At 39.3% G+C, this 27926-nt stretch overlaps 1 protein-coding gene across 1 annotated transcript in view; it reads right to left on the bottom strand.

The window, feature by feature from the left end:
• TTC39C (tetratricopeptide repeat domain 39C) overlaps window positions 1-27926 on the bottom strand; it is a 65645-nt gene that overhangs the window by 17499 nt on the left and 20220 nt on the right. Inside the window, exons 2-6 of the mRNA XM_054984473.1 lie at window positions 14339-14387; window positions 8711-8839; window positions 4322-4436; window positions 2885-3239; window positions 16-184 (exon numbers count right to left, since the gene is read on the bottom strand). Coding sequence (XP_054840448.1) covers window positions 16-184; window positions 2885-3239; window positions 4322-4436; window positions 8711-8839; window positions 14339-14387 — 817 coding nt within the window. The remainder of the gene's footprint in view (window positions 1-15; window positions 185-2884; window positions 3240-4321; window positions 4437-8710; window positions 8840-14338; window positions 14388-27926) is intronic.

Below are 27926 nucleotides of genomic sequence, written 5' to 3'. Positions count from 1 at the left end.
GAAACCTAACAGTACCTCTAAGCGTTGTATCCTTCCCTTAAAGAACATAAAAAGAGAGGAATTTGGATAAGCAGCTTCTTTTTTCTGAAGAATGTCCTTGGCTTCTTGCAATCCTGCTTTGGTATCACTGCCATCCAAAGCAAAAAAAGGACGAACCACAGTGTGGTACCACAGCAAGGCTAATCTGAAAATACACAGAAAATGATTATGACTACTCCCAGTTCACTTCTTAGATGCTGATACAAGATGAAGGGATCAATTATTCTCTTGCTCCTTTGTTAAACTGTTAATTAAATTTAGTTAATTAAATTTAGTTAATTTAGAACTAAATTTAAATCACAGCAAGAGATCATACTTAGAATATTAAGTCATTTAAAGGAACTCGCCTCTTCACAATCCTACAGCACCACAGGAGTGGGCAGGGTAGAATTATGTATGTTAACATATATATTATAAACAGTGACTGCAACTTGATTGTTCAGTGGAACATGTAAGGCAATATTACATTTAACACTAGGTTTACCAGTTCAGCAACATAAGCAACTGTAGTTACAAAAAACTCTCAATATATACAGGATGCACTGTGGACATCTCATCCATATACACAGCTATGTAGAATTTCAACTTGAGGTAACATTTTACACATTTGCACATACACCACTCTATTCACATTCCTGTCCAGAAAAAGAAAAACAGCTCAGGGCTCCCATCCACAGCCACATGTGCACTTTAATGGGAAGATGGATGCCCCATAGTGATCTTTCTCCTTCACTTCAAAGGAAGAGGCAGTCCTATGTACCTCTAATTTTGCACATTAAAAACTCCCCTTTGCTCAAGTGAGTGGGAGAACCCACAAGGGTCAGTGTTTGGATATAAGACCAAAATACAGAAGCAGTAAACAAAAGCAGCCATGCAATGGAAACACTACAATACTATATATTGCACCCTCAGTCCTTCCTCCTAGTAAAGTAAAACTGAGATGCCACAGTCACAAACAAACTGGACTTTGGGAGATCTTAGCTGACACAGAGTTTGTTCATGGCTGATTAATTGCTGGGCTCATCTGTGCACCCTTCCGCCTCCCCTGACAAGGAACACCACAACTGAAGACTCAAGTTTTCAATTGACTCCAATTAGTCATGACACCTGAATGTGGACACCTTAAGAACCAGATCAGACCAGTGGTCCATCTTGTCCAGCGCCCTGGTTCACATAACAGCCAGTCACAAGGAAGCTCACAGGGAGGTCCCAAAGATAACAGCTCTCACCTGCTGACTGTCCCCTGGCATCTAGCAATCAGACAATTCTGCCTCTGAACACAGAGCTCCCATTTGGCTACTATCATACGTAACAGCCAACAGCAGGCCTATCCCACTCCACTCCCCTTTACATCTGTCTAAGCCATTGGCCAGCTCTACATCTTGGGGCAATCAGTTCTACAAGTCAATTATCATTTGTGTGAAGTTGTGCTTCCTTTTATTGGTCTTGAATCTATTGCCAGTTGGTTTCATAGGGTGATCCCAAGTTGAGTATAACGGGAGAGGGAGCAGAGTTTCTCTGGACACTCTTCCTCTACACCGTGCATAATTTTGTATGGCACTATCATGTCACACCCTTAGCCTCATTAGGTCCGATTCTCCAATTCCGACCATTTTGGTTGCCCTACTCTGCCTTAATAAACTGAAGTTAGTCTCTTTAGCAGTAAACCAGATTTTTAACTGGGATAAAACTGTGATTAAGAATCTTGGTTACTGAGAAAGCAGCTAACTTCAGTTACCTATTTATTAAACCATTTCCCCTCACCCTTCCTCATGGCTCCATGCAGTTTACAGTAATAGATTATAAACATTTACAATTAAAATAAAATAACAATCCCCAAAGTTTATCAAAGTATCTGCACTTACTGGCTAACTACAGTTAACTGAGACTCGTGTGAGTGTGTGAGTGTGAGTGTGTGTGTGTGTGAGAGAGACAGACAGACAGACAGACAGACAGACAGACTCTATCAATTAACCGGGATCATGCCTATCAATCAAATTCTAGTTTCTTCTTGGAGTCTGAGCACTGTCAGATTTTCCACGGGAAAACCCCATTGAGCAAACAAGACTGTAATTTACATTGTTCATTCACACTACTAAAACACCACACAAATTTGTAACGTACTCCAAGTTAATAACGGTAATACAGGAACATAGCCATGACGACAATAAAATGGCACTTTATAAAGTGCCAACGAAACAACAAACATTGCCAAAATAAAAGTGGGTCCCCCATAAAAAAAATCATTACAGATTTTTCCATTCACTTCAATAGGATAAAGGAAGCAATGACAGTATTCTATTGTAAACTGGAGAGGATCAAAACACACAATAGGCTATCCTATTAAGTTGAACAAAAAGGGAGGCTGTAACTGTTCGAAATTATCCTGCATGCGTAATTATCCCATTCCACTGAACTGAACAGCAACTGGATTGGGATTTTTAAAAAAACAGAAACGGAGAATAATTCTCATATTAAAAATTAGCAACTCAACACAAGCTAATGGGAGACTAACAAATAGTCAATTTTGTACCCAAACTGCAGTTTACTGAGGGTTTTAAAAATTGCTCCTTTTGATAACCATTTGTCTTAAATGAATAAAAACCATTTCATATTCCAGTAATAAGACTACATGAATTAGAAGCCCCTTCAAACAGTTTCATAGTTAATGTACAGAGTATTTCGTAAACCATGGCAGTTCAACCAACTATTTGTTTTGTTAATTTTACCTGGTGATGTTTTCATTGAAATAAATAAGACTGTGCTGCTAAACTTACGTTGGCTTGTAGTTTACTTACTGTCAGTACCAAGTTATCTACCAAAGCATTGCAATATAGCTACTCACGTAGCTAAAGGGGCCTTCATGTCCTTACTTTCACTTGCATACATCAGTGAAGAAAGCCCCTGCAGGCGGTCTCCAGGAAAACCCAGCAGGTTGATGATTTTGAGCAGGTTTGGGGGCACCATGGATATGCAAAGATGAAAAAGTCCATATCCAAAGCTAACAGCACCTTTCAGTCTGTTTAGTGAATCCTCCGTTACACCTTCTGCAGCAACATGATTATCATTTGCAGCATCAGAAGTAAAAGATTCCTGAGTTATCTTCTTCTGATACAATTCCTGAAGTGTATTTATGTCTGTATAGCACTTATTGTAGATTTTCCAAGCTTTTCTAAGGATCCACCCACCTTTTATATAAGCTGTGGAAGAAAGAAAAGTTCACTCTAAAAGGAACAACCTTTGCATAACAGAAAATACAGATGAATAGACCTAGAACTATAGTCCTTCAGACTGAATTGTATTACATAGCTTATTATGAGCCAAAATAAATATTTATTCTGTTTAATTGTGAGCCCCCTTTTTTAAAATTTACATAAGTGTTCAAAACAATACAAGATTTTCAAAATCAGGACCTGTCAGGAAGAGATAACTATGTTAAAATCACCGTATGAATTCAGCAGTGTTAGTAAAGTCTGTGGTATTCCCAACAGCCAGTTGGTGCTTTCCAAAGAATTCCTCCTCGTGTGGAGTCAGGGGGCCCAGGACCAACATACAGGAATATAAATCAGGCACCCAAAGAAAAATAGATATTGTGTAAGCTTGTTTCCAAGCATAAATCATTAAAATGGCTAACAGTCCAATCCTAAACAGAGTTAAACTCTTTGAAGTCAATTTAAGTCAACAAGTTTAGAAGGGTTTAAATCTAAACGATCTAACCCGAACTGCTTTGTAATAAGACTTTAAATAGTGAATGAAGCAAACAGGTTCTTTTTAAAAAGAAACCAAGCTATGGAGAATTAAGCTGTTGTAATAAAACATTCAAACCAACAGCCATGATTCAGCTTTATTACGAGACTAAATTTACTGCAAGGCTGTGCAGTTCAACCACTTTCTGCTGCAGAGCATCTTCAGTACTCCTGTGGTTCACCACAAGGTAAGTGTTTACACAGCTTTATTCAGCAATGCTGCAGAAAGCACTGAGAGGCAGAAAGTGGGGGGGGGGACATCTCAGACCTCACATCAATGTCATTAAGAAGATCAGGTTTTCTAAAGATGACATCATGTATCTTTATACAGAGTTGCTATTTTTTGACCTAGAACTACAAACTTTCGAACAGTCATCAGGTAAAATAGTATCACTATGACAAGTAAAATTGCTCAGCAAAAATCCTCTTTCTTCCCACATAATAAGGATCTAGAAGATTAAAGTGACAGAAAATCCAAAGACATACCTTGAAAAACACAAAGACAAAGCCTATTAATATTAAGAAAAGCAGCTCACCTGATAATTCTTGTTTTACAAAAGAAAGCACAGCAAGGTAAACTTGACAGTCAGCTACAATTATCTGTCTCTGCAGACGATCAATCATGGATGGGGCAGCTTTTCGGCCATCAACCTGTTTGAAAAACATGAAAAAGAAAGACTCATCCTATGAATTAAATTCTCCTGAAGAGAGAGACACTATTTAGGATGACCTATTCAAATTAAGTTTTCCACCAGGTTCTTCAAAATCTGTGTGATAATTATAGAACTGCACTGAAGTAATACTGGTTTCTGATTTAGTATGGTAAACTGAAACTGTAAGACTGGAAACTGCAAACATTGTATATTTCCCACTAGTTGCAGAGGTATGTATTTTAACATTCAAATGCCAATGCACAATGAGGAAGAATATGACATAAAATTTAAAAAATCCCAAAGACATGTAAACACATCTTTTGACTTCTGCTGTAGCAAGGAAGACTGTTTATTACCACATATACATATATGCACACAACAACCCTCTTGCATCAGTGGAGTAGAGAGGGAGATTAAGAATGCTAGTCATGAACCCTAAAACAGAAGAGTGAACACATAAAACTGTCATCATAAATATGTGCCCCATGTGTGCTACTCTGGGTCTAAGGCAGAGAACAAGCTTAGTTTAACAACACTATTATTCAGCAGAACAATAACAAACAGTACTGTGAAATATCAGATATTACCTAGTTAAATGTAGCGCAAGAGGCTGCTCTGCAAATACAACTTCAGGATCTGCTTCATATTTTAATGTGTATTATTGCACTAAGGCTCAGCTCAGAGCATAATGCAAAACTATAGTTAATTTTAATTATATTTAGCTTGTGAAACCACAGTTCAGCTTGCAGATGATCACTGAAATCCTTTAAATACTGGCTTCACTGCTTTTGTTCTTTTTCCTGCTCCCTCTCGTCCAGTATCCTGGGCTGCACTACAGCAAGATCAGCATCAGTGAACTAGCCAGGATTAGTACAGGATGTGCCAACAGTATGTCATTCAAAACTATCATGGTTAATAAATCAACTCTATACCATGATTTCAGATTACTGTTTGACGTAACAACTAACCAGAGTTAGAGAAGCGGGGACGTGCGCGCGCGCACACACACACGTTTAAACCATGGTTTCAAGTGATGTCTGGACTGAATCAAAATGTGGCTGTATTATGCAATTGCCCAGGATCCTTTGGCTCAAATCAGACACTGCGTGAAATCATGGGTTAATTAAACTAACTATAGTTAATCATGCAAACCATCTCTAGTTAGTGCAGTTGTCTGGAAGCAAGCAACTCCACTAGTTAAGGCCCATCAAATCAGAATCTGAAGTGAGGGTACCAAGTTGATTTATTAACCCCAGTTAGTCTTAACTACGGCTTCATGCAATTTTCTGCATTTGTTTACAATATTTATAGACTGCCTTTCTCATCGAGACTGAATGTAAATCAGTGCAATCTGTAGACTAAGACATCTGACAAATGGATTATACAAATTTGAAAACAAAGCATAAATATTAGATATGATACATTAACAATACCCATAGGTAGAATTACATAGGTAGATAACGTAAGTGACAAGATAATAAATAGGCAAAGAGGTAATATATACTATACACAGTAGTGTAGCCCATAGTCCAGTTCCTTTATTAAATCATCATTCTGAACCAATGGATCATAACACAGCCCTGGTGGTAGACAGTGCCCTCAAGTCATAGTTGACTTATGGTGACCCCTAGTGGGGTTTTCATAGCAAGAGACTAACAGAAGTGATTTGCCATTGGCTGCCTCTGCAACCCTCGTCTTCCTTGGAGGTCTCCCATCAAATTACTAACCAAGGTCAACCCTACTTAGCTTCTGAGATCTGACGAGGTCAGGTTTACCTGGGCAATCCATGTCTATTGCCTTATAAAAATAACTTCTTGAACAATTCTGTTTTATGTAGTTTGTGGAATGCCAGAAGTGTGGGGGCTTTCCTGACCTTCTCAAGCAGGCCCTTCCACCCGGTGGGGACCACAACAGAGTATGCATGTGTACAGGCAGTTGTTGATCTCACCCATTTGCCGGGCACTGCCTGTAGAGGGCCCTGCTCAGATGAGCAAAGCCATCATGATAGAGAAAGGCATTCCGGGAGATGTGAGAATCCAAAGCCACTAAGGGCTTTATATATGAGACAAGACCTTGAACTGAGACCAGTAACTGATGAGCAGCCAATGGAGTGACAGCAGAGTGGGTGTAATATACATTTCCACCTAGCTCCTGATAGTAGCTGAGCTGTGGCATTGTGTACTAACTGCAATCTTTGAATTGACTTCAAGGGCAGACCTATGTAGAGTGCATTACAACAGTCTAGTCTCAATATCACCATGGCATGGATCCAGGTGGCCAGACTGGCCAAGTCTTCCAGGTTAAGATGGAAGAAAATGTTTTCTGCAGCTGTGTTAACTTGCTTTTTCACAAGTAAGGCTGGATTTAAAATAACTCTTGAGTCAGTGAGGGTCAGCTGAGCTCCATCAAAAGTGGGAAAGACCTTAAGCCTTCTCACCCAACATTATTTCTAGCTTGTAAGGATTCAGTTTCTATTTGTTCACTCTTAGAAATTTAACCAGTGCAACAGGCAGCGTCTCAAGACTTCAAATCTCATCAATGATATCTGGATACAGAGCTTGGTGTCGTCAGCATACTGATCTGATGACATCCAATTCCAAAACTATAATGAATAATTTCTCCTAAGAGCTTCACATAGAAAATGAATAGCATGGGAGATAAGACCGTATCCTGTGGACAAATACAGGACAAATCCCACCTTGATGATAATTGGTCTCCCAACGGTAACCCTTTGAGTCTGGTCCAAAAGGAGCGTTTTAAACCAATTCAGAACACAAACCCTGATACCTACTTATGCCCTCAGATATTTCAATAAGATAGCATGGTCCACTATATCAAAGACTGCAGATAAATCCATAAAGAGCAACGAAGAGGCAGGGTTTTTTTGCAAAAGGCACAATAGGCTGCTGCCTCCTTTTGCCCCACATAAATCTGATGATTTCCACACTCATTCACACACCCCTGCCGAAGTCCAGCAAAGCAAGTTTGCTATGTGTAAAAGGGATTGGATTTTAGAAATATCACACATTGGGAACTGGAACACTATAACATAACCCGATTGCAAAAGATATGAAATAGGAAAACTAAGCAAACTGCATAGACTTTATATACCCAAAGTTAATAATGCAGGTCAGGATGTTCTCAAAGGGAGTCAGAGCTGAATTATTTATAAACTATGCAGTGTATTGCCCTAGCTCTACTGAACTAGCTCTAGCAAAGATTAACAGCATCAGTGGGATACTTCAGAGGAATTATTAGCCAAAATTAATCATTCTGTCTTAAGAGGACACATGCTGACTTCATATACATAAACAGCCAGTGGTAGCTGATGTGGGACCAGCTTTAACCAACTGGAATGGTTACACACAAATCTTTTGAAGTACAAAAGGTGAACTCTCTGTCCTTTTGATTTCCAAGAATCTGCTTAGCAGGAATAGCCAAGTAGAGGCACAGCTGTTGAGTCACAATACAGTACCTAGATGAGCTTGCAACTCAGTAAGTAGGGATAATCTTAAAATGGGAGCTAGAGATAACTGGTCTATGGAAAAGGACAAAATCTCTACCAACTTAAAACAAATACAGTTGTTGACATGCAGATATGACTCAGTTATCCAAAGAACAGGTGGGTTATGCTGCAGGTAAGAAAAAAATGTGGATTCTTCTTTAAGGCTCAGGAAAAAAATAAGTGTATGAGAGTAAATTAATCAAAGTGGAATAAATTTGTGGGCAATCTGGGTAAGAAATTAAAATGTAAGTCTGATTTGAATGTTGGGGGAAATTAAATGAAGTAGAATATTTTAGAGGGGGAGGTTATATTTGAGAATCAAATTCCATTTTTGCATTGTTTGCAGCTTGTGGTTTGGGGCTAGCTACCTGTCTACACTAGTACAAGTTCTATTTGCAATTATGCCCATCCAACTGTGTCTCGGAAGTATACAAAGAAGGCAAGAGGGCAATGGCCCTATACTGATCGTGCCTGCATGAAAGATACTGCCTCTGAAAATGGAGATTCCATTTGACTACAAAACTGAGAAGAGGGGCTTCTAAGGATGGAATATGTAGGAGGAACCTTGAGTGGGGGGAAGGATCCTAAAGCTTATTTGAGTAGATATCATTAACGGATATTATTATATCCATAGATGGTTCAAATCTGGAACTCAGCCCTAAACATTTATTTTATATGCCTAACAGCACAACAGGGCAAGCCTCTACAGGCAGTGACTGTACCGACACAGGACACATTCATTCATGCATTAGCAATATTCAACTTACATTCTTTTTAATTTTATTTTTGATAGTTTCTATAACTCCTGCTTCTTCACTCTCACACAATTTTTCAGTCGCCTTTAAGTCATCACACGCCAACTGCATTTTTTCTTCTTCAAAAGTCATCATGGCATTCTATAGAAAAATAAAAGAATACATGAGTTTTAAGGGATAAGCTAATCTAAACCTGCTCAGTATTGTTAAAACTAAGAATACTGTATTACTATTTTACATACTGTTGAAATCAATTCACTAAAATATATCACCATCTCACAACAAAAAACTGAATTTAAAAACAAACGGCTGCATTCAGGAATCAAAATAAATCATCATTTGTTTAAACTGTGGTTTGTGCAAGGAACACTGATTAGTTTATCAGATTTGAACAGGTAATTCCAGTTTGTGTATAAACCCCACTCTGCCAGCTTTCTTGCCTCCTTACTTCCACCCAGCATTTACTCAGCTGTTTCTGGCAACAGTCAGTCATGAAAGGTGAATTCAGATGTCATAGCAAACCACAATTAGTACAAACTGAAGTTAATGACCCAGCAACAAACTCTACTTTGAAATCTCAGCTTAATGCCAATCAGCAAAATTCGTTGGCAGTTAGACATCACAACTAACCAAGACTTGATCAAGCCACAGTTTATAAGCCATGGTTTGTCTTGATATCTGAATGTAGCTTCTGTCAAAGGAGCTGAGAAGTAGGGAAGTACATAAACATATTTCTGAACTGAAATTACCCCTGCAATTGCTTATTTTGTTTTGGGTTGGGAAACAATCCAAGACACTCTTGAAATTTCAGGAGTGGTTTGGAGAGGAAGCAGAACAGTAGAGGAGGAGGGAGAGATAGAAAAGAGGTCGCCCAGCTGGGCCACAGCAGGGATAAATGTACTTTAAAATTCAAGTTAGGTCTACTGCCCATCGACAAACAGTGGAACTTAAAGTATTGTTTAAAGTGTCAGACTTGCTCTCTCCCTTGCAGCTCCTGCTGCCTGTGAGAGGAGGAGCCCACAGCTGGGCTGGGTCTTGCCAGGAGTTTACTCTCCTCCCTTCCCCATCAGCCTCCTGGCTTTGGGGCCTTTACTAGCTAGTGGGGAAGAAAGGAAAACAAGCTGGAGCTCTGTAGTAGAAGTCAGTGTGGTTGTGGACTCCCGGCTCTCTTTCAAAAGCAGCAGAAGCAGCTGAAGCTGTGAAGAAAAGACCTGGCTGCAACACTTTAAACATTAAACTTCTGCTGTTGTCAATGGGCAGCACTTACAGTGCAATCCTAAGCAGAGTTTCTCAAGTATAAGCCCATTGATTTCAATGAGTTTAGAATGCAGTAACTCTGATTAGGATTGCACTGCTAGTCTTTGAAAACCGTGGGGGTAGACCTAGTCTCAAGAGTCCAGACTCCAGCTGTTCCGTTCCTCTGATTGGAATGGAGGAGGCAAACCCAGCCTCCAGATCACAAATCAACCACTGTTGACTGCAATGAGCAGTATTCTTAGTGTCTGGATTCAGCTTTTTATAGTGGGAACATTCTGAGACATGGTTTTCACAGATCTCCTAACTAAGCAGCATGTGAAATGCACAGGGATCTCTGTATGAAATACAATAAATATCTTTTCCCCCACTGCACCATTGTTTTTACTTCTCTCTTTTGTGTCTGGATTCAGAGGCCAAGTTTACTACCCAGGAACTTTACAATTCAAAGAATATTTAATGGACTGCAGCAGCATCCACATTGCAGCCCAGCCAAGATGCGCTTGCGCTCTCTCTCTCTCTCTCTCTGTATCCTCCTGTGCCATTCTTGTTGCCGGGATAAGGGCGAGTAGTGTGTGCCCTAAAAATTATTTTATTATTTAAGGGCATTGTTTTCTGATAGGGTTGCCAAGTGTCTGGTTTTCACCCAGACAGTCTGGTATTTTGGGGGACTGTCCAGGGGGAAAACATCCCCCAAATACCAAACACCTGGCTCCTCCCCCAGTGGCAGCTCCATTGTCCAACCTGGCCTGGATGTCCAGCCCACCTCCTGAGACTGCGCAGCACTACCACGACCCAGGAAAGTGGACAGCCAACCCAGGGGGGGTGCCTGGCCTCCTCTGTGGTGCTGGAAAAAGTAGGCCGCCTGGCCAGCCTCCTGAAGCTGCGCTGCACTGCACTGCTCAGGAGAGGCTGGCCAGCCTGGGCACCCGGAAGTCGGGTTGGCACAATGACATCACCTCTGGTAGTAACATCACAGAGCCAAGGTAGGGGAATGTGTGTTAATGTTTATAAAGAGGTGAATGCCACTCCCTACTCCCCAGGGTCCAGTATTATTCTGGACCCCACATGGCAACTCCATTCCTGAATCTGAAAAATGGATTTCCAGAATGGCATCCCAGAATCATGTTCACATTTAGGATAATGCAAAATCTCAAAATGAAATTAAATGAACATTTATGTACAAATCCCTAGTGGGAAGAGCTCTTAGCTACTGTTTGACATGTTCACGGCAAATATACAAAGCCCATTCAAATTAATGTACTATTATTAAGCTCATAACGAACATGATATAGATTTCAGGGCTTCATAAGCTGGCTAACCCATCGCATACATAAAGAAGTAGTATAGATCTAAAAAGGACAGAAGTCATACATCTAATGAAGTGGGCTCATGCAAGATTATGCCTAAAGAACAGGTCAACGGTATGAACAGTAACCCCAGCTATCTCCTGGGATTAATGGACAAATTGGAGTAACTCTACATAGGATTGTTCAGTAAATCTGTTGATCTTTAAGATGTTATAAAACTCCTTTTTCTTTTTGCTGAAACAGACTAACAGGCTACTGCTCTAGAATTTATACTACTTGTAGTAGTTATTCTGGTAGTTCAAATGCTACATCAGCTGGTACCCAGAGACAGCTATTTTCCAAGTTGGTGAAAGTGGAACCACAGCGTCTATAAGACTGTACTTTTCAATTCCTCAGAAAAAAGAGTATTTTTACTGTGTGCTGTATTTTTAAATTAGATGCAGCCTGCCAGGAATCATAGTTATGCCCTTCCTTTTCTCTTCAGGTACATCATAGTGTCAATGTGTTCCCAATGGAACATGATGTTATGGTAGCAGCCCAAATTTAGATACAGAATATTCATATTAGACTATTAATTCTGAAAGGCTGTAAAAAAAAATTACATGAGAAAAAAATTTAAACAGTTTACGTTTCAGAAAAACACACTGAAATATATTTCTTAAAATAGAGAATATAAAGTTAATGACTTGCTCTATATCATAAGCTTTAAAACTACATAAGTAAAATACAGCAGAAATAAAATAAACATCCAAAGCCATTTTATGATCTAAAATGTTAGCAAGTTTAAATGTATGGGATACTTCCTATTCACATCATGCTTGTAGCAAGTATATGTTATTAAAATGTCAGTAGACTAAAAATCAGACATTATCAACTAATTCTTTGTCTTTGTTTTTTCTAACACAACTGGATGCTCTATAAATAGCTAAACTGAAAACACTGTCATATTATATTAGCTGCAAAGAGACTTAAAGTTATATAAATTCACATTCAGTTACTGTTATGCAAGCATTAGTTGCATGTGCATAGATTCACTTTGATATAACATATCCACATTAAGTATTGTACCTCAAAGTAAAAAAAATATAACATTCTTTATTCTAGATAGGATACTATCACCTGAACTTTCACAAAACCTATTTAAAAGAATGTTAAGATAACAATTTTTTCAGATGCTTTTTCTAATGGAAGTTTTGAATGACACAGGCATGGAAACGGCTGCAGCTATATTTAGAACAGTCGCTAAGCAGAAGCTTTTCAGGGTACAATGATGCTGTGCTGCGATGCTACACTAGTTCAGCAACCAACTCACATAAGCTAGGTTGGAAAATCTTTCCTATTATGCCTTAAGGCAAGAAGAGATATTGAAGAGAAAAGACAAGTGAGTTTATAAGATTTGAACATTGCAGGGTTTATCTTCCCCCCCATATATGAAATGTGCCCAAACTGACCATCATCTAATTAAAATAATAGAACTGAATTACAGTACTGCTACTTTCTTAGTGTATGTGTGAAAAGATTTATCAGCGGTAGGGAGCTACAAAGCAGTCAATGTTGTGTATTCCTTGCCAGGAGTGCACATTCTTCCCTCCCTCAGATTCCAAGCTAGCAGCAGCATCCAAAAAAGGAGTTATTCAGTTCCTATCACTTTTGATCAATATCTAGAGTTGTTAGCGGATTCTGACGGTCAAAGAAGATGGAGGGAAGGAAGAAGGGAAAGGAAGCATGGAAGACAATCTGTCTAAAATAATCTTTACTATCTCTTTGTTCTGATTCAGAAATCATGGAGTCCAAAGCAGTGTGATTTATGCAACCTTGTCCCTCTGTACATTTACATGCAAACTGATCCCTAATACTGGAGGGGGGGAGGCAATGCAAAAGGAAGGCAGAGTAACTTTTGATGCTTTCACTAAGTCATAATTCAAGGTCTGAAAAACACTGTACAATATGTAACAGAACTGTGATTAGCCAGGAGTTATACAAGGATCCCTATGATAATCACTTTGTTCCCTAATCCAACATTAGGATCCTACAGGGGAAGGAAGGATATGTACTGTATGACGAGAGAGAGATTTTTTTGCAAATATTTCTAGCCATCCATTACCTCCAAACACAATTAAGATAATTTTTTTACCATTGTTCAGACATACTGAACCCAACTTTGGCAAAAGTTCTTATCCTTCTCCGTTTTCTTTCCAACTACAGTTTGCCAAATCATTCAAATCCACAAACTATTGGATCTTGCCTCAAAACTATAGTTGACAAACTCACTTCAGAACATTGCTTCAAACAAGAGACAAGACATAAATGATATTTATTGACTTAGATATACCAGTGAGATACAGCTAGAAACAGCTAGAACAGAAAAGGAAATTTTCATACAAGAGTAGAAGGGTGTGTACAAAGAAAGAATACATGAACCCAAGACATGTTTCCAGATCTAAAAACTATGATTTTTATGGAATCTGAACTAGGCTTAATTAGTGAACCATAGTTTTAAGCAGGGGTCATTTCGTAGAAAAAAAGCTGGAGGAACTCATTAGCATATGCCACACCCTCTGACATCACCTATCTTGGCAGTTTTGGACCCAATCCTGCCATTCAGGGCCAAAATTGGGCCCAAAACGGCAAAAAGGGGCTAAAAATGGCTGAAAAGGGGCCCAAAATGGTCAGGATTGGGCCGCTGCTGAGCGGGAGAGTGATCCACCACCTGTCAGAGGCCCGATCCGGGTTGTTTCAGCCCCAGTCCAGGCTGAAACAGGCCCAAAATGGCCAAGAGTCAGGTGGGTGGGGCCACCTGACATGTGACCTCTTTGGGGAACTGCCAGAATTGTGTTCCTGTGCGTTCCCCCTCGAAATGAGCCCTGGTCTTATGGAATGCACATTCTACTAAGATCACAGTGGTAAATGCATAAGCATGACATACTGGATTTATAGGTATGTTGTTGGAAAATAAAATTTCATAAATACATTGCATTTCAGAAACTGGTACTACAAAAGAATAATATATTCTGAATTAAATATTTTATATATTTACTGAAATGAAATAAGAACCACCAGAGTACTTTGCACTCACCAAAAAACTGACAAAACTGGCTCCAAAACTCATTAATGGACTATGGTTTCTGTAAAACAAACAAAAAATGTAAAATTACTACATGTATACACAATTATTCTCTGTTACTACTAGTAACTTTTACAGATAAATCTGATGAATTACAGTCAATTATTATTTGGGAAACAGAAGATGACTGAGATATTGATCTTTATAAGCTTTGAAACATAATACCCAAAACTGAACTTGAATTACAGGAAACAAGACGCATGACTAGAAATAACTCTTAAAAATACAAAACTACAAGATGGGAATGTACAAGGACTCGTGGATGAAGGGCCATATCACCCACCCCCACCAACAGCACCCGCTTCCCCTCTTGTTCCAACTCTGCTTCCCTTCTCACCCAATCTCACTGTAACTCAGTCTTTAATATACAGTTAATGGACACCCTCTCATTAAAAGTAGAAGTTAGAAATAAGCCGAACAACATTACAAATTCTTTGTACTCAAAATGGTTTGCAATAAAGGGGCTCCTTTAAGTTAGCCAGGAACTATATAACACCATATTCATACAACAACTGGGAGATCAAGGTCTCCATTAACACAGATAAAAAGCCTTTGTACCTTAAGATTATATAGCAAGCTTTCTAGATTATAATTGTGATCCAATTTCAGAGAAATAAGCACTTCAGTTGCTTCTAGGTTATTAAGTACCTACAATGCTTACTCAATTGATTTCAGTGAAGCATACTTCTGAGTAGATATGGTTAGGATAAGGCTATGTCATCGGTTTCAAGTATGCATAGCTAAATATCAGGTGTGGTGATTAGCTTTTTCACCTGTTTTACCTAGTATTTGTATACATACCATCCCTACACACATTTCACTTCCACTGATTCATAATGCTGTAGTGATGAAAGAGACCTCTTATTTTTTTAGCACCATCAATGTTCGTAACACTTCACAAAAATAAGCAACAAAAAGATAGGTCCCTACCCTGAACAGTTCACAATCTAAAACATTAGACACAGGAATAGCACATGTAAACAAAGAAGGCTGTCTAGAATCTGACCTTGCCACATTGATCCATGCGATGGTCACCTCTCGTTTAGACTACTGCAACTCACTGTACGTGTCATGGCAGACTTGGAGCAACGCTTCCTCAGCTCCCATCCACTGAAACCACTCCTGTACTTAAGATTCTTGGATGCAGGGTGGATAAAAATCAATGATTTTTTAAAAAAAAATCAGATTTTTTTATTTAAATCGGATTTTTTTATTTAAATCGGATTTTTTAAAATAAAATGCTTTTTGAGGAAAATATATTACCATCCAAAGGTTATTCCACCATGAAATAAAGATTAGTTTTTAATTATGTAGAATAAGGCTGTATATGTTTAATTTTTTTGGTAAATAAATTCCATTAATCCATTCACAATGTCATGCTCTTCCAGAGGTTTCTGTAAGATTACTGGGCAGTTTCTCTGCCTACAAGATATTATCACAGATGCTTGGTTTTGCAGTTCTCAAAACTGAATTTGTGTCAGCTCAGCAGAGATCACATGCCTCTTCTTCACAGCAAAAATGTTATAACATGAACAGAGTTGAGAAAAAGACCTTAAGCCTATTGTTCTACAAACCTATGAAGACAGAATCAACCCCTCCAGTGCTAAGGTTCAAGAAGTTCAGTGAATAGAAACAATATTTTTCTGATTGTTTGGAGTGGAATAGATCTGCACAAGAAGAAACTAAGTGTGAGGAGGGAGGGGCAAGCAGTACAAAATGAAAGTGAAACTTTTTGAGCACAATACTGCACAAGTCTTTGGATCTTTTGTGTGTATGACCTGAGGTTTATCACATTCTTTCCTTGGAGGAAAAAACCTATAATGGCAGCAGGCCGTAAAAGAGACCCAGTTTGGGAATACTTAAATGAAGTTCCTTTACCTATCGGTAAGGCAGGCATGCGTGCAAAATGCAAACACTGCAACAAAGAAATGCGAGGCCTGGTGGCCCAAATGAGGCAACATCATGAGAAGTGCTGTGATGAAGATGACCAAAGAAACACATTTGAACAGGCAGGATCTTCAGGTTGGTAAACATTTTTATTGAATCATATTTCTAAAGACTGCCTTGAACTGTCATGTTTGAGCAAAATTATATTTCTTATTATTACTGCATGTTACTGTCATTTGGTACAGTTATGAAGAAAAGCAAATGTTCCTTTTGGGGCAGTGCTGTACAATAAGCAGAAATTGTATAAACAATAAAATAACAGCGCTGACTTTTTTGTTTAGGGGAATTCATCATCAACATTAAGGATTCTGGAAACTATCCACCTTCAAGATCACCATCCTCCTGTTCCAGTTTCAGAGTTATCCATCCCGGATAGTGCTTCATTTGCATCATCATCAGACACCCACAGTACATCACCTAAAAGAAAGAAAAAACCCTTCCCTCCTGGAACCACCATAGATAAGTTTGTGATAAAAACTAGCAGATTAGAAAAAGAGTTAATTGATGAAAAAATTGACCAGTTTGTTTATGCAACGAACTCTTCTTTCCGTCTGACTGAGAACCCACCTTTCATTAATATGGTTCAGTCACTGAGACCAGGATACAGTCCACCCTGCAGAGCAGATGTTGCAGGGAAACTGCTGGATAAAGACAGAGAAATGGAGCAATGTGCAACAGCTCTGGAGGGTAAAATTGTTAACCTAAGTATTGATGGGTGGAGTAATGTCCACAATGATCCTGTTGTATGTGCCTGTATAACAATAGAAGAAGGAAAAGTCTTCCTTGCACAAACAATTGATACGTCAGGAAATGCACACACAGCAGAATACTTAAAAGAAGTGGCAGTAAAAGCTATAATAACATGTGAACAAAAATTCAAATGTCTAGTACACAGTTTGGTCACAGACAATGCTGCAAATGTATCCCAAGATGAGAAGAAATTTAGAAGAGCAGGAAGGGAATACAAAGCTAATAACATATGGTTGCAGTGCTCATTTGCTGCACCTCTTAGCCAAAGACTTAAGTGTTCCAGAAATAAAGACTAATGTTGTTGAAATTGCTAAATACTTCTGTAACAATCATTTTGCTGCAGCAGCTCTGAAAAGGATGGGTGGAACCAACCTAACGCTCCCACAAGATGTTAGATGGAACTCTGTGGTGGACTGTTTTGAGTAGTATATCAAGAACTGGCCTATTCTGATGACAGTTTGTGAACAAAATCGAGATAAAATAGATGGCACTGTCACGGCCAAAATCCTCAACATTGGGCTTAAGAGAAATGTTGAACATATACTGAGCATCCTGAAACCCATCTCTGAAGCTTTAAACAAAATACAGAAAAATAGCTGTTTTATTGCTGATGCTGTTGAAATTTGGAAGGAACTGAGTGAACACTTAAAAACAGAACTACACATGGACAGAATTAAATTACAAGCATTTAAAAAACGAATGGGACAAGCACTGTCTCCAGCTCATTTTTTGGCAAATATTGTCAATATCCAGTACCAGGGTCAAAACTTAAGTGCTGAGGAAGAGGAGTTAGCTATGACATGGGTATCCAGCAATCATCCATCTGTAATGCCAACTATAATAAACTTCAGAGCTAAGGGGGAACCATTCAAGAAATATATGTTTGCTGAAGATATTTTAAAGAAAGTCACACCAGTGAACTGGTGGAAGTCACTTAAGCACTTGGATTTAGAGACTGTTCAAGTAATGATTTCACTTTTAACAGCAGTAGCTTCTTCTGCAGGCGTTGAAAGAATATTCTCTTCCTTTGGACTCATTCATTCTAAATTGAGAAATCGTTTGGGACCCAATAATGCAGGAAAGCTGGTTTTTCTTTTCCAGATTATGAACAAAGAAGAAGATGACGAGTGAGCTACAAAGGACAGTATTTAAGTTTTTCATGTGTAGGCTGGGCTGACAGTCTAAGTATCTTAAAATATATATATATATTGTTTAGCCAAATTAGTTAACAAACATGGGTGTTTGTTTAAGCAAATAACATATGCTGTAATGTTATTGTTTCAGTTGAATAAATAAAACTATTTAAATTGTTATTATTAAGGTAATGATTATTTTTCTCCTTCCAATAAAGTACAACAGAAAAGTTGTCCAAATATGAATGATTAACCTAAACTGGGGATAATTCATCTCACAATAAATTAACTATAATGTGTTTCTAATAGTATTAAAATCAATATTTTATACAACTGTAAAACTAATATGAAAAGTTGTTATTCTAAAAATCTTCACCTACTTGCATATTAAAGTTATACCAGCAAGAATTAGTCTTTATGTAGAAAACTATGATTTAAATCAAGACTTACTGACTAGTGATTTAAATCGTGATTTAAATCGTTTGATTTAAATCAAATCCACCCTGCTTGGATGACATCTTCATCATTTGGACCCATGGGAAGGAAGCCCTTGAGAGATTTCATCAGGACTTCAACAACTTTCACCCTACTATCAACCTGAGCCTGGACCACTCTACACAACAGGTACACTTCCTGGACACTCCTGTACAACTACATAATGGACAGATAAATACCACCTTATACTGGAAATTCACCGACTGATACTCCTATCTACATGCCCCCAGCTACCACCCTAAACATACCACTTGGTCGACTGTCTACAGCCAAGCCTTACGTTACGATCGTATCTGCTCCAATGCTCTTGATCGGGAGTCCCACTTAAGAGATTTACAAGAAGCATTTTTGGGGCTACAGTACCCACCAAATGAAGTGAGGAAACAAATCGACAGGGCCAGACTAGTACCCAGAAACAGCCTGCTCCAGGACAAACCTAAAGGAACTAACAACAGAACACCACTGGTTGTCACCTATAGTTCCCAGCTCAAACCCATCCAACGTATCATCCGTGACCTACAACCCATCCTGGAAAATGATACCTCTCTCACACAAGCCCTTGGTGGAAGACTTCTTCTTGCCTACAGACAGCCCCCCAATCTTAAACGACTTCTCACTTACAACCATGGATCAGCTAGCAGAGTCACCAACACAGACCCTGCAATAGACCCAGAAGCCAGCTCTGCCCTCATATCTACCCAGGTACATTAGGCAGAGAGAATATGAAAAGAGGCCTAAAGTTGCCTAGTGACTTTTGATAGTTGAATGGGAATTCGAGGTCCTAGTTTGAAACAAACCACCACAGAAAACTGGCTTTTGCATGGTGGCTGCTGTTGAACAGTAGCAAGTGGCCAGGGCTTAGGTGAAGCATGCAAGTTGCATGGTATCAAGTCGACCTGTGGTTACTGCTTGGCATGTCCCCATGAGTCCTCTCAAAAACATCCAAACAGCCCTGGAAAAGATTCCTGTCCCCTCCCCCTGCTTTTTACTGACAGAAACCAAGCCTGGAATGCTGGCAAAACGCTTGTGGTTGCCCAGCAATAGTCATGGAAGGCACCTGTTTCTTAAAGCTAAAAAGCTAAAAACACTCTTTTTATTATGTTGCAGTTTTTTACCGCCCCCCCCCCCCCAATGTATTTTTTAGATTTAAAAAAGCTTCTTTTTTAGATTCATGGTTCCAATCTCCAGATTTAAGTATCCTCAGATTCGGCTGGGTTGTGAATTAAGATATATTCGTACTGATGATCGCAACAAGTTGACTCCATTGAAAAAACAGGATTTGAGGCTTGAGTCAAGAAGGGGAACATTATTCTAATGTAGAACACATGCTTTTGTAGGAAGAAGACACCAAATTCACACCCGTATTTCCACTTGGAGAGCCACTGACAAAGTGTACAGTCCTGGGTCGGTTGGTTAATGGTCTAACTCAGTATGAGGCAGCTTCATATGAAAGGGGGGGAAAAGTGGCACCATATAAGCTGTTTGTAAACAAGGTCCAGGCATCACAGGCAGAAAAGGAGTAATGTGTAGCTTTATCCTGTGCAGTTTTTGATTCCAACAGGCTTAGAGTGAAGTAACTCTGCATAGGACTGTACTGTTAATGAAACAGGAGACCTTTGGATCTCTGACAGTGGTGGTGATGAAGCAGCACAGGCCATATATTACTATATATGGCAGTAAGGAGATAAGGACTGAGACAAAATCAAGAACCCCTTTGAAAACAGGGACATTAAGTTTATGCAGGATGCAGAGGTGAACAGAACACTTAAGGGATTCTGAGAGAAAGAAAGGAGAATGATTTTGATGGAAGAATTCTAGATGGCAGAGAAAAGTCTGGGGTTTGACAGCACTCCAGAGATTATTCTGTTTTCCTTACCTATCCCTTCATGGGAAACAACTAGAGTAAGAGTGTTTGGAGAGGAAGAGAAAGAGACATATTTTTGCAGTGTTGTACACGGAAAAGTGACATGATTATGAAATATCAGGATCCAAGGAAAGGGATAACAAGGCAAAGCAACAACTTTTTGCTTGATCAACATTGTCAAAAGATGTGGAGAACAGATAAGGTAGACCATGATAAGTTTTCTTTGGATCTAGGAGCCAGTCCAAAATTTTAGGGGTCAGACTCATCCATAATACAGTATTTTCAGCATCATGTGACCCCCGAAGCAGGTCTCTGGAGAGGCAGCTTATATAGTTTCTGGAACTGCTTCATTATTTGCTTATAAAAAAAATACCACCTTTTGGGCTGTATGTGTAAAGCTATAGAGTTAAATACCTACAGATACATACTTTTGTAATTATTATTTGGTGTTATAAAGTGAAGTATCTTTATAATGAAAGCATCTTTATCTATGAAACACAGCTACAGAAGCATTACAGATGAAACACAAGTATTCAATTTGACAGAAAGGCTGCATTCTTTTGCAAAAAGCTTGTAAAACGGATACAGTTCTGTTTACATTTGTATTCATAATTCAATGTCATCTTTCTAATGTATATCAAACAAAACTTAAGAAAACTGCAACAGCAGCAACACAATCCCAAAAACAAGAAAGCCAACTCAAACTTACTAGCTTGCAGCAAAATTAATCCAGCAGTTAAAAAAACGTAAGAACTATACAGAATTATTAATAACAAACTTTTTGAAGTTGTATCGATTTCGAGGGGATCGTGTAACAGGTAATATGAAAATATCTTTTTACCATTATAATCACTGATAATTCTGTGTATTTCTTTTCAGACGTTCTTTAAAAATATAGTCCCAAAGCAGATTAGAAGTCATAAAAAGTAAAACTCAAATATTTTAATCTAAGAACCAATGCTTGTTTTATCATATACACTTTCCAATTAAGTGTAGAAGAAGCAGCTTATGTAAAACAGGACTACTCACATTAATGGCAAAACAGGTCAAAGGATAAACAGAAATAAAGGAGAAGGTGGCTGGGAAGGCATATATAAGGCTGCTGGCTCAACAGCTGCTTTCTGGGCCAAGAAGGGCCTATAGTGTGTAGCTAGAGTGCAGATTGTAGGCCCTTCAAAGACTGACCCACTCCCAAGGATAGAGGGGGGATGGTGGGTGCCTAAAGTAGGAGCTGAGCACCAACCACTCAACTGCAGCAGAGGAGAAGGGATTGAAAAGAGGGATGGGAAAGAAAACGTAATGTGGAACAGAGTAAAAACAGACAGCATAGTTTAGGTGAGAGGAGTGAAAGGTAGGATCCAGAGCTGGTGTCTACCTATGGTGTCTAAGCTCTATGCAGCTCCAGGCTTTCTTTCCCAAGCACCCCCTTCCATCCCCCCTTGCCCCCACCTGCTGCTCCTAACCCCACTCACCTAGCCAGCAGACATGGAGGCACTGGGAGGAGAGAGGAATGTGTGCGCATTCTCCCATCCCACATGTGGGAGCCAGTTTGCTCTTCAGGCTTGGCATCCATTTTGGGACCCAGAAAGAAACAGCAGGCACAACACAGAAATATCGCTATGGAATCCTGTTTCTGTTGAGACATGATACAAGCTGAGGATGCCTAAATAAGAAAGCACTACAACCCACTGCACTGTCTTGTAAACAGTTTTCTTCCATTCCAGTTCACTTCTAGCATCAAAGCCAGGCTGGGAGAAAACTGATACAAACAACTGAACACAATGCAGTACGGTGGAGAAGGGGGACATCGTTTAGCACTTTATTCACTCACTGCATTTCACCCTACCCCTTTAATACTTGGGAACAAGAAAACATGAATCTCCTTGTCATCATGTCTAGTTTGGTCATAAGGATTCCTAAGATCTGTTGTGGATCAAGATGCTGTAGTAATCTTGTTTAGCTAGGAACATGGCAGAGCAGAAAAAGATGGATTTTTAAATGGACAAAATTTTGTTCCATTCCAGACAGACTTAGCTATACTATTTGTTTTTTAATTTATGTCAAAATTCTTCAATTAAGGTATATTTTCAACATTTAAATATCTTCATTAGATTCAAAGGTGCCTAAGGCATATTAGTGCCTGAGGCGAAAAATCCAAAGTTGGCGGGGAAAAGGGAAGAATACTGGTAAAAAATATAATAGACCAAACATTTGACAAATTGCTGCCTTTTAATAGTACTCCAAAATCTGCTGCCTGAAGCAAGCTGCCTGCCTAGTAGTAGTTTCTAATTGAGGTTACATCCTTCACACTGTACTCTGCTGTAAGGAAAGATCAGGAACAAGTAAAGCACATGCTGCCAGAGGTGACTTTAGGACAAAGAAGACGCTGAGTAACACAGTATCAGAACAAATGGAAAGTGATTCACAGCCTATTTCATTTTGTTTTAAAAGCACATCATAATTAAATGAGATTTCGGTGCACAAGAAATATTACAGTAGGTTTAAGGGTACAAGAGAAATGCACACAACTGCCAAAAAAATGTAAAATAGTTAGTTGGCTGTGAAATACTCTATCAGAATATTCTCTCAATATTCAGCCAATTATCTTGTGGCATCCATGAATCAAACGTCAAATATTAGAGGTTGGCGGGGGGGGGGGGGTCCTAAGTACTGATAATCACTGCATTCAGCAAAAGTACTGTTCATTTGTATTTTGTTGTTTATGACTGTATTAGCACAGTTATGAAATGATGAAATGATGACTATGAAAATATTTTTTTAAATAATGAGCAGTTGCTTTGGCTGGATTCAAAGTGAAAAGTGTTACTTTTCCAGGAGAACAAAAACTGGTAACCTGCTGCACAATAATTAAGTAGTAATTAAGCTAGAAGAAAAAAATTTAAAAGGAAATTGCACTGAGAGAAATCTAAACAGACATTTGGTTGCACACACAGGACAACCAGGCACTGCAATTGCTTTCTAAGTTTAAAAAATCGCCACCATTCAGGACAAAAAAAAAAAGGAAGATAAAACAAAATCCACTGGAATAGTTGCCAAAGACATGGACTGGACTCTTTTTAAAAACCCAGTGTATTGTGTGCAGTTCTGGAGGCCTCACTTCAAAAAGGATGCGGACAAATTGGAACAGCTGCAGAGGAAGCCAACCTGGACGACAGAGGCCTGGAAACCAAGCCCTACAAGGAAAGACTGAGACACCCAGGAATGCTCAGTTTGGAGAAGAGGTGGTCGAGGGGAGACGTGATTACTCTCTTAAGGATTTAAAAGGCTGCCACTTAGACAATAGAAGAGAGCTGTTCCTGTTGGCAACAGAGAATAGGACTCAAAACAATGGGTTTAAACTACAGGAGGGAAGGTACTAGCTAGACATTAGGAAAAACTTCTACACATTAAGAGTAGTTCAGTAGTGGAATCAGCTGTTTAGGGATCTGGTAGGTTCCTCTCCATAGGCAGTGTTCAAGGAACAGCTGGACAATACTTGTCAGGGATGATTTAGGCTGTTCCTGCAGAGGGTTGGACTAGATGGTCTATAAGACCCCTTCCAACTCTATGATCTCCCAGATACACCAGCATAAGCTGGAGTTGCGCCAGTGCAGCACCTGGGAACCATCATGCTGATCCCAGACACCAGCGCAACCCCACTGTGGTCACTTGCTGGCCACAGCCACAACCAATCATCGCCCTCCCCAAGGACAGATAATCCCCCCCAACACCCCACCACAAATGCACTTGTGGGGCTTGCTGCCTCCACTGTGGAAGCCCTTGGGATTGTGACGTGAATCCCCGGTAACTTAAGCTTATCAGTTTCAAATATGCATATATCATTTCCTTAAAAAAACACATTCAACATTCCAGAGGAGTTAGCCGTGTTAGTCTGTAGTAGCAAAATAGTAAAGAGTCCAGTAGCACCTTTAAGACTAACCAACTTTTTGTAGCATAAGCTTTCAAGAGCCACAGCTCTCTTCAACAGATGCAGAACCTACTACATTCAACATTGCAAGCCAAAAAGATTTCAGAACAATGAAGTCTTAGCTACTGAGGCATGAAAACAGTGCAGTTGTGGCATACACAATAGGCGTGTACAAAGGAAAAAAATTTGGTTGATTCAGTTCAGTAATACTGAACTGGGGGGGGGATTCAGAATTCGGAGAATTCCAAATTCCTTCTCAGTAAAATTCAACCATTGTTTCCTATGGGGGGGTAATTTTTGTACCAAATTTCACCAAATATGCAGGGGACCTACTCCTAACTGCTCTCTAACAACCTCCCAAGTTTCTTAAAGATTGGACAACAGGGGGCCATTTTATGGCCCCTGTAAAGAAGGTGTACCCAACCACCTTCAATTTCCATTATTCTCTACGGGGGAAACCTACAACTAGCCTATCGTACAAACACTTTTTAAAAGTTCACAATTCACAACTCTCAGAACACTCCAAAAGCACACCAAAACACCAATAGGTTAAGTTAACAAACTGAACGAAGCACCCCACCCCATCCCCCGAAGAAGAACAGCCAACAACAACTGAACACCTAACCAAACCAAACTTCTATGCCAACAGAAAACAGCCCCTCCCAAAACACCAAACTTCTGTAAAGGAAGTCCAACAACTGGGGAAAACAGCCCCCCCAGAAGAATAAGTGAATTTAATAAAGTTAACAGGAATTACAAAACTCCAAATTAATTATCAACAACAGGATAAAACAACCCCCCAAAAGAATAAGAAGCAAAATGAAAAGTAAATATAACCAACTTCAAAAATCAGAAATCAAAAAACCCCTACACAAAAGCCCAACCAAACCCTCCCCACACACAGCAAAAAAGCAGTTTTTAAAAATGCGAACTACCAAAAAAACCCTTCCCCCCCCCTCCCCGGCACCAGGCCAACCACCTCCCCACAAAGAGAGAGAGAAAAAACAAGCAAGTCTACGACTCAAACCAGGCAGCAGCCAGGAATCCACTTCAATCACTGAGCAGCAGGATCCAGTCACAGTTCAAAGCAGGCCAGGAGAGAGAGCCAACAGCCAGAAGCAGCAAGCAGGCAGTGTCTCTATCTCCAGACCAGAGCAAAATGGAGGCTGACTGAGGCAAGCCTCCTAATTTAACTCCTTACAGCAGCTTACAAAAATTTGCATTCTACTTCTTGAGAATCTCATTGGACAGAGAAGGAGAGCTGCTGCAAGGATTGGCCACTTATGCTCCCCTCTTCTTTCCCCCTCCCCTCCTTTTGTCTCTGACTCACTCCTCCTTCCTTCTTCACCCTCCTATCTGGTTAAAAAAAGGCAGGAAGTAGTGTTTCTTTGCTGTTTCTTAGCAAAGGAACAGCACTGCCGCACTTCCCAATATTGTACCAAGTTAAGTTTGGTAAACTTAAATTTGGCATTACTGAATTTATTCGTTAATACAGATTTAAGTTCAGTAACATCAAAGTTTACCAAACCAGGTAAAACTTGGTCATTTTTACCAAAAACCAAATCCAAATTGCACATCTCTAATACACAACCAATTTTATGGTAAATTTAATATTGTCTGCTCATATCTGAACAAAATTGTCATCACAAAATTAAGAATTCAGAGAACTTCCCAGGAAATATCATTTCCAAAAGGAATCCCATAAATTTTAATTAGCCACCAGCAAGAACAAGCTTTTTCCCGAACTAATTAGGACACAAACATAACATAATCAGCAAGAATAAAGGCAATCTGAAAGGTCATTCTTCATCGCTTAAATGTATATACAAATTACTAGATCATTTTATGCTTATATCTACTTTTACTGAGAGCCAAACTAAAAGTGACGTCTTACACAGGTTGGACACTAGTCGGCTTCCCTCAAGTTTTGATGGGAAATGTAGGCATCCTGGTCTTGCAGCTGTAATGGAGAGCCAAGCTGTAAAACCAGGGCGCCTACATTTCCCATCAAAACTTGAGGGAAGCCGACTAGTGTCCAACCTGTGTAAGACGTCACTTGTAGTTTGGCTCTGAGTACAGAAACATGACAAAGAAATATAGAGAAAAGCTTGGTAGGATTCCCAGGCTAGATAATCAGAGAAGTGAACTTTGCTGCACTGGATGTGTACAAATTCCCTGGGCCAGTTAAGGAATTAGGAAAAACTTCTTCACGTTAAGAGTAATTCAGCAGTGGAAATGGCTGCCTAGGGATGTAGTAGGTTCCTCTTCAAGAAGTGGCTGGACAAATACTTGTCAGCGATGCTTTAGGCTGTTCCTGCATTGGGAGGGGGTTGGACTTCCAACTCTTATGATTATATGAATTAGATATTCACCTGGAAAAGGTAAGACTGAGAAGGTACAGGATAGCGCTCTTCAAATATTAGAAGGGCTATCATATAGAAAAAATGGGAAACTGATCTAACAATCCTAACCTACAGGAGTGCGAGTTTCCAATGAGTATTAGGAGAAACTTCTTAACAGCAAGAATGGTTTGACACTGGACTAGTTACCTAGGAATTGTAGGCACTACCTTGATGGATGTTTTCTAGCACAGGCTGGACAGCCCTCTGTCTGGGACATTCTAGTTTTGTGTTTCCCCCAAAATATGATTTATCATGTGCCTTTAATGTTCTACAAAATCCCTAATAAGTTTTTACTAATAAGGGGAGGAGGAGAGACTAAATAACTTATTAATGTTTGTAGAACATTGCAAACATATGACAGAGGTTCATTCCTGTGCAGTAGGACCTTATGCCAAGTGTATGAACACATTACCAAAGCAGTACAGTTACCGATTCCCAGTGGCTGGATCCCACACTTATCTAATAAGTTTTGATAATTACACAGGACATATCTTATAAGAAGTTTCTATGCACTGTGCCCCTTGGGGTCCAGTGCAGCTAACACAAGAACAGCTCAGTGATGCAAGTCTCAGCAACACAGAAGCAGCAGTCACATCATGGCAGAAAATGTATGAGGTGACCCAGAGAGGCACATGTGACTGTACTTGATATATGCTTTTACAGAAGAAGATTATTCAAAGAAAATATTGTGCTCAGTTTTTATTAACAATATCACACTACTTAAAAGACTACTACTTGGTTTCCAACGGTCTGTCCACATTAATCCAAATTCAGAAAGCTCAACAGGTACCTGTTCTACATTTTCCTCCATATCCATTTAACATATTTGCACCACCTCACCACCGGCCAGATCTTAATGTTCTGTGCTTTCTCCATATTTTATCAAGCTATTGCTCAGTGGATCTCACTTTTGTGAACTATATATGTGCAGCCTGCCAGTTAATTTTTTTTTTATCAGCAGGTTTTCTGAGAAAGTATTAACTTTATCTTTTTTCAGTCCCTTTGATGGCTTTCAACTTAA

The sequence above is a fragment of the Eublepharis macularius genome, chromosome 7 (assembly GCF_028583425.1).
Source record: "Eublepharis macularius isolate TG4126 chromosome 7, MPM_Emac_v1.0, whole genome shotgun sequence".
Taxonomy (NCBI): domain Eukaryota; kingdom Metazoa; phylum Chordata; class Lepidosauria; order Squamata; family Eublepharidae; genus Eublepharis; species Eublepharis macularius.
This window is presented reverse-complemented; position numbering and strand designations above follow the sequence as displayed.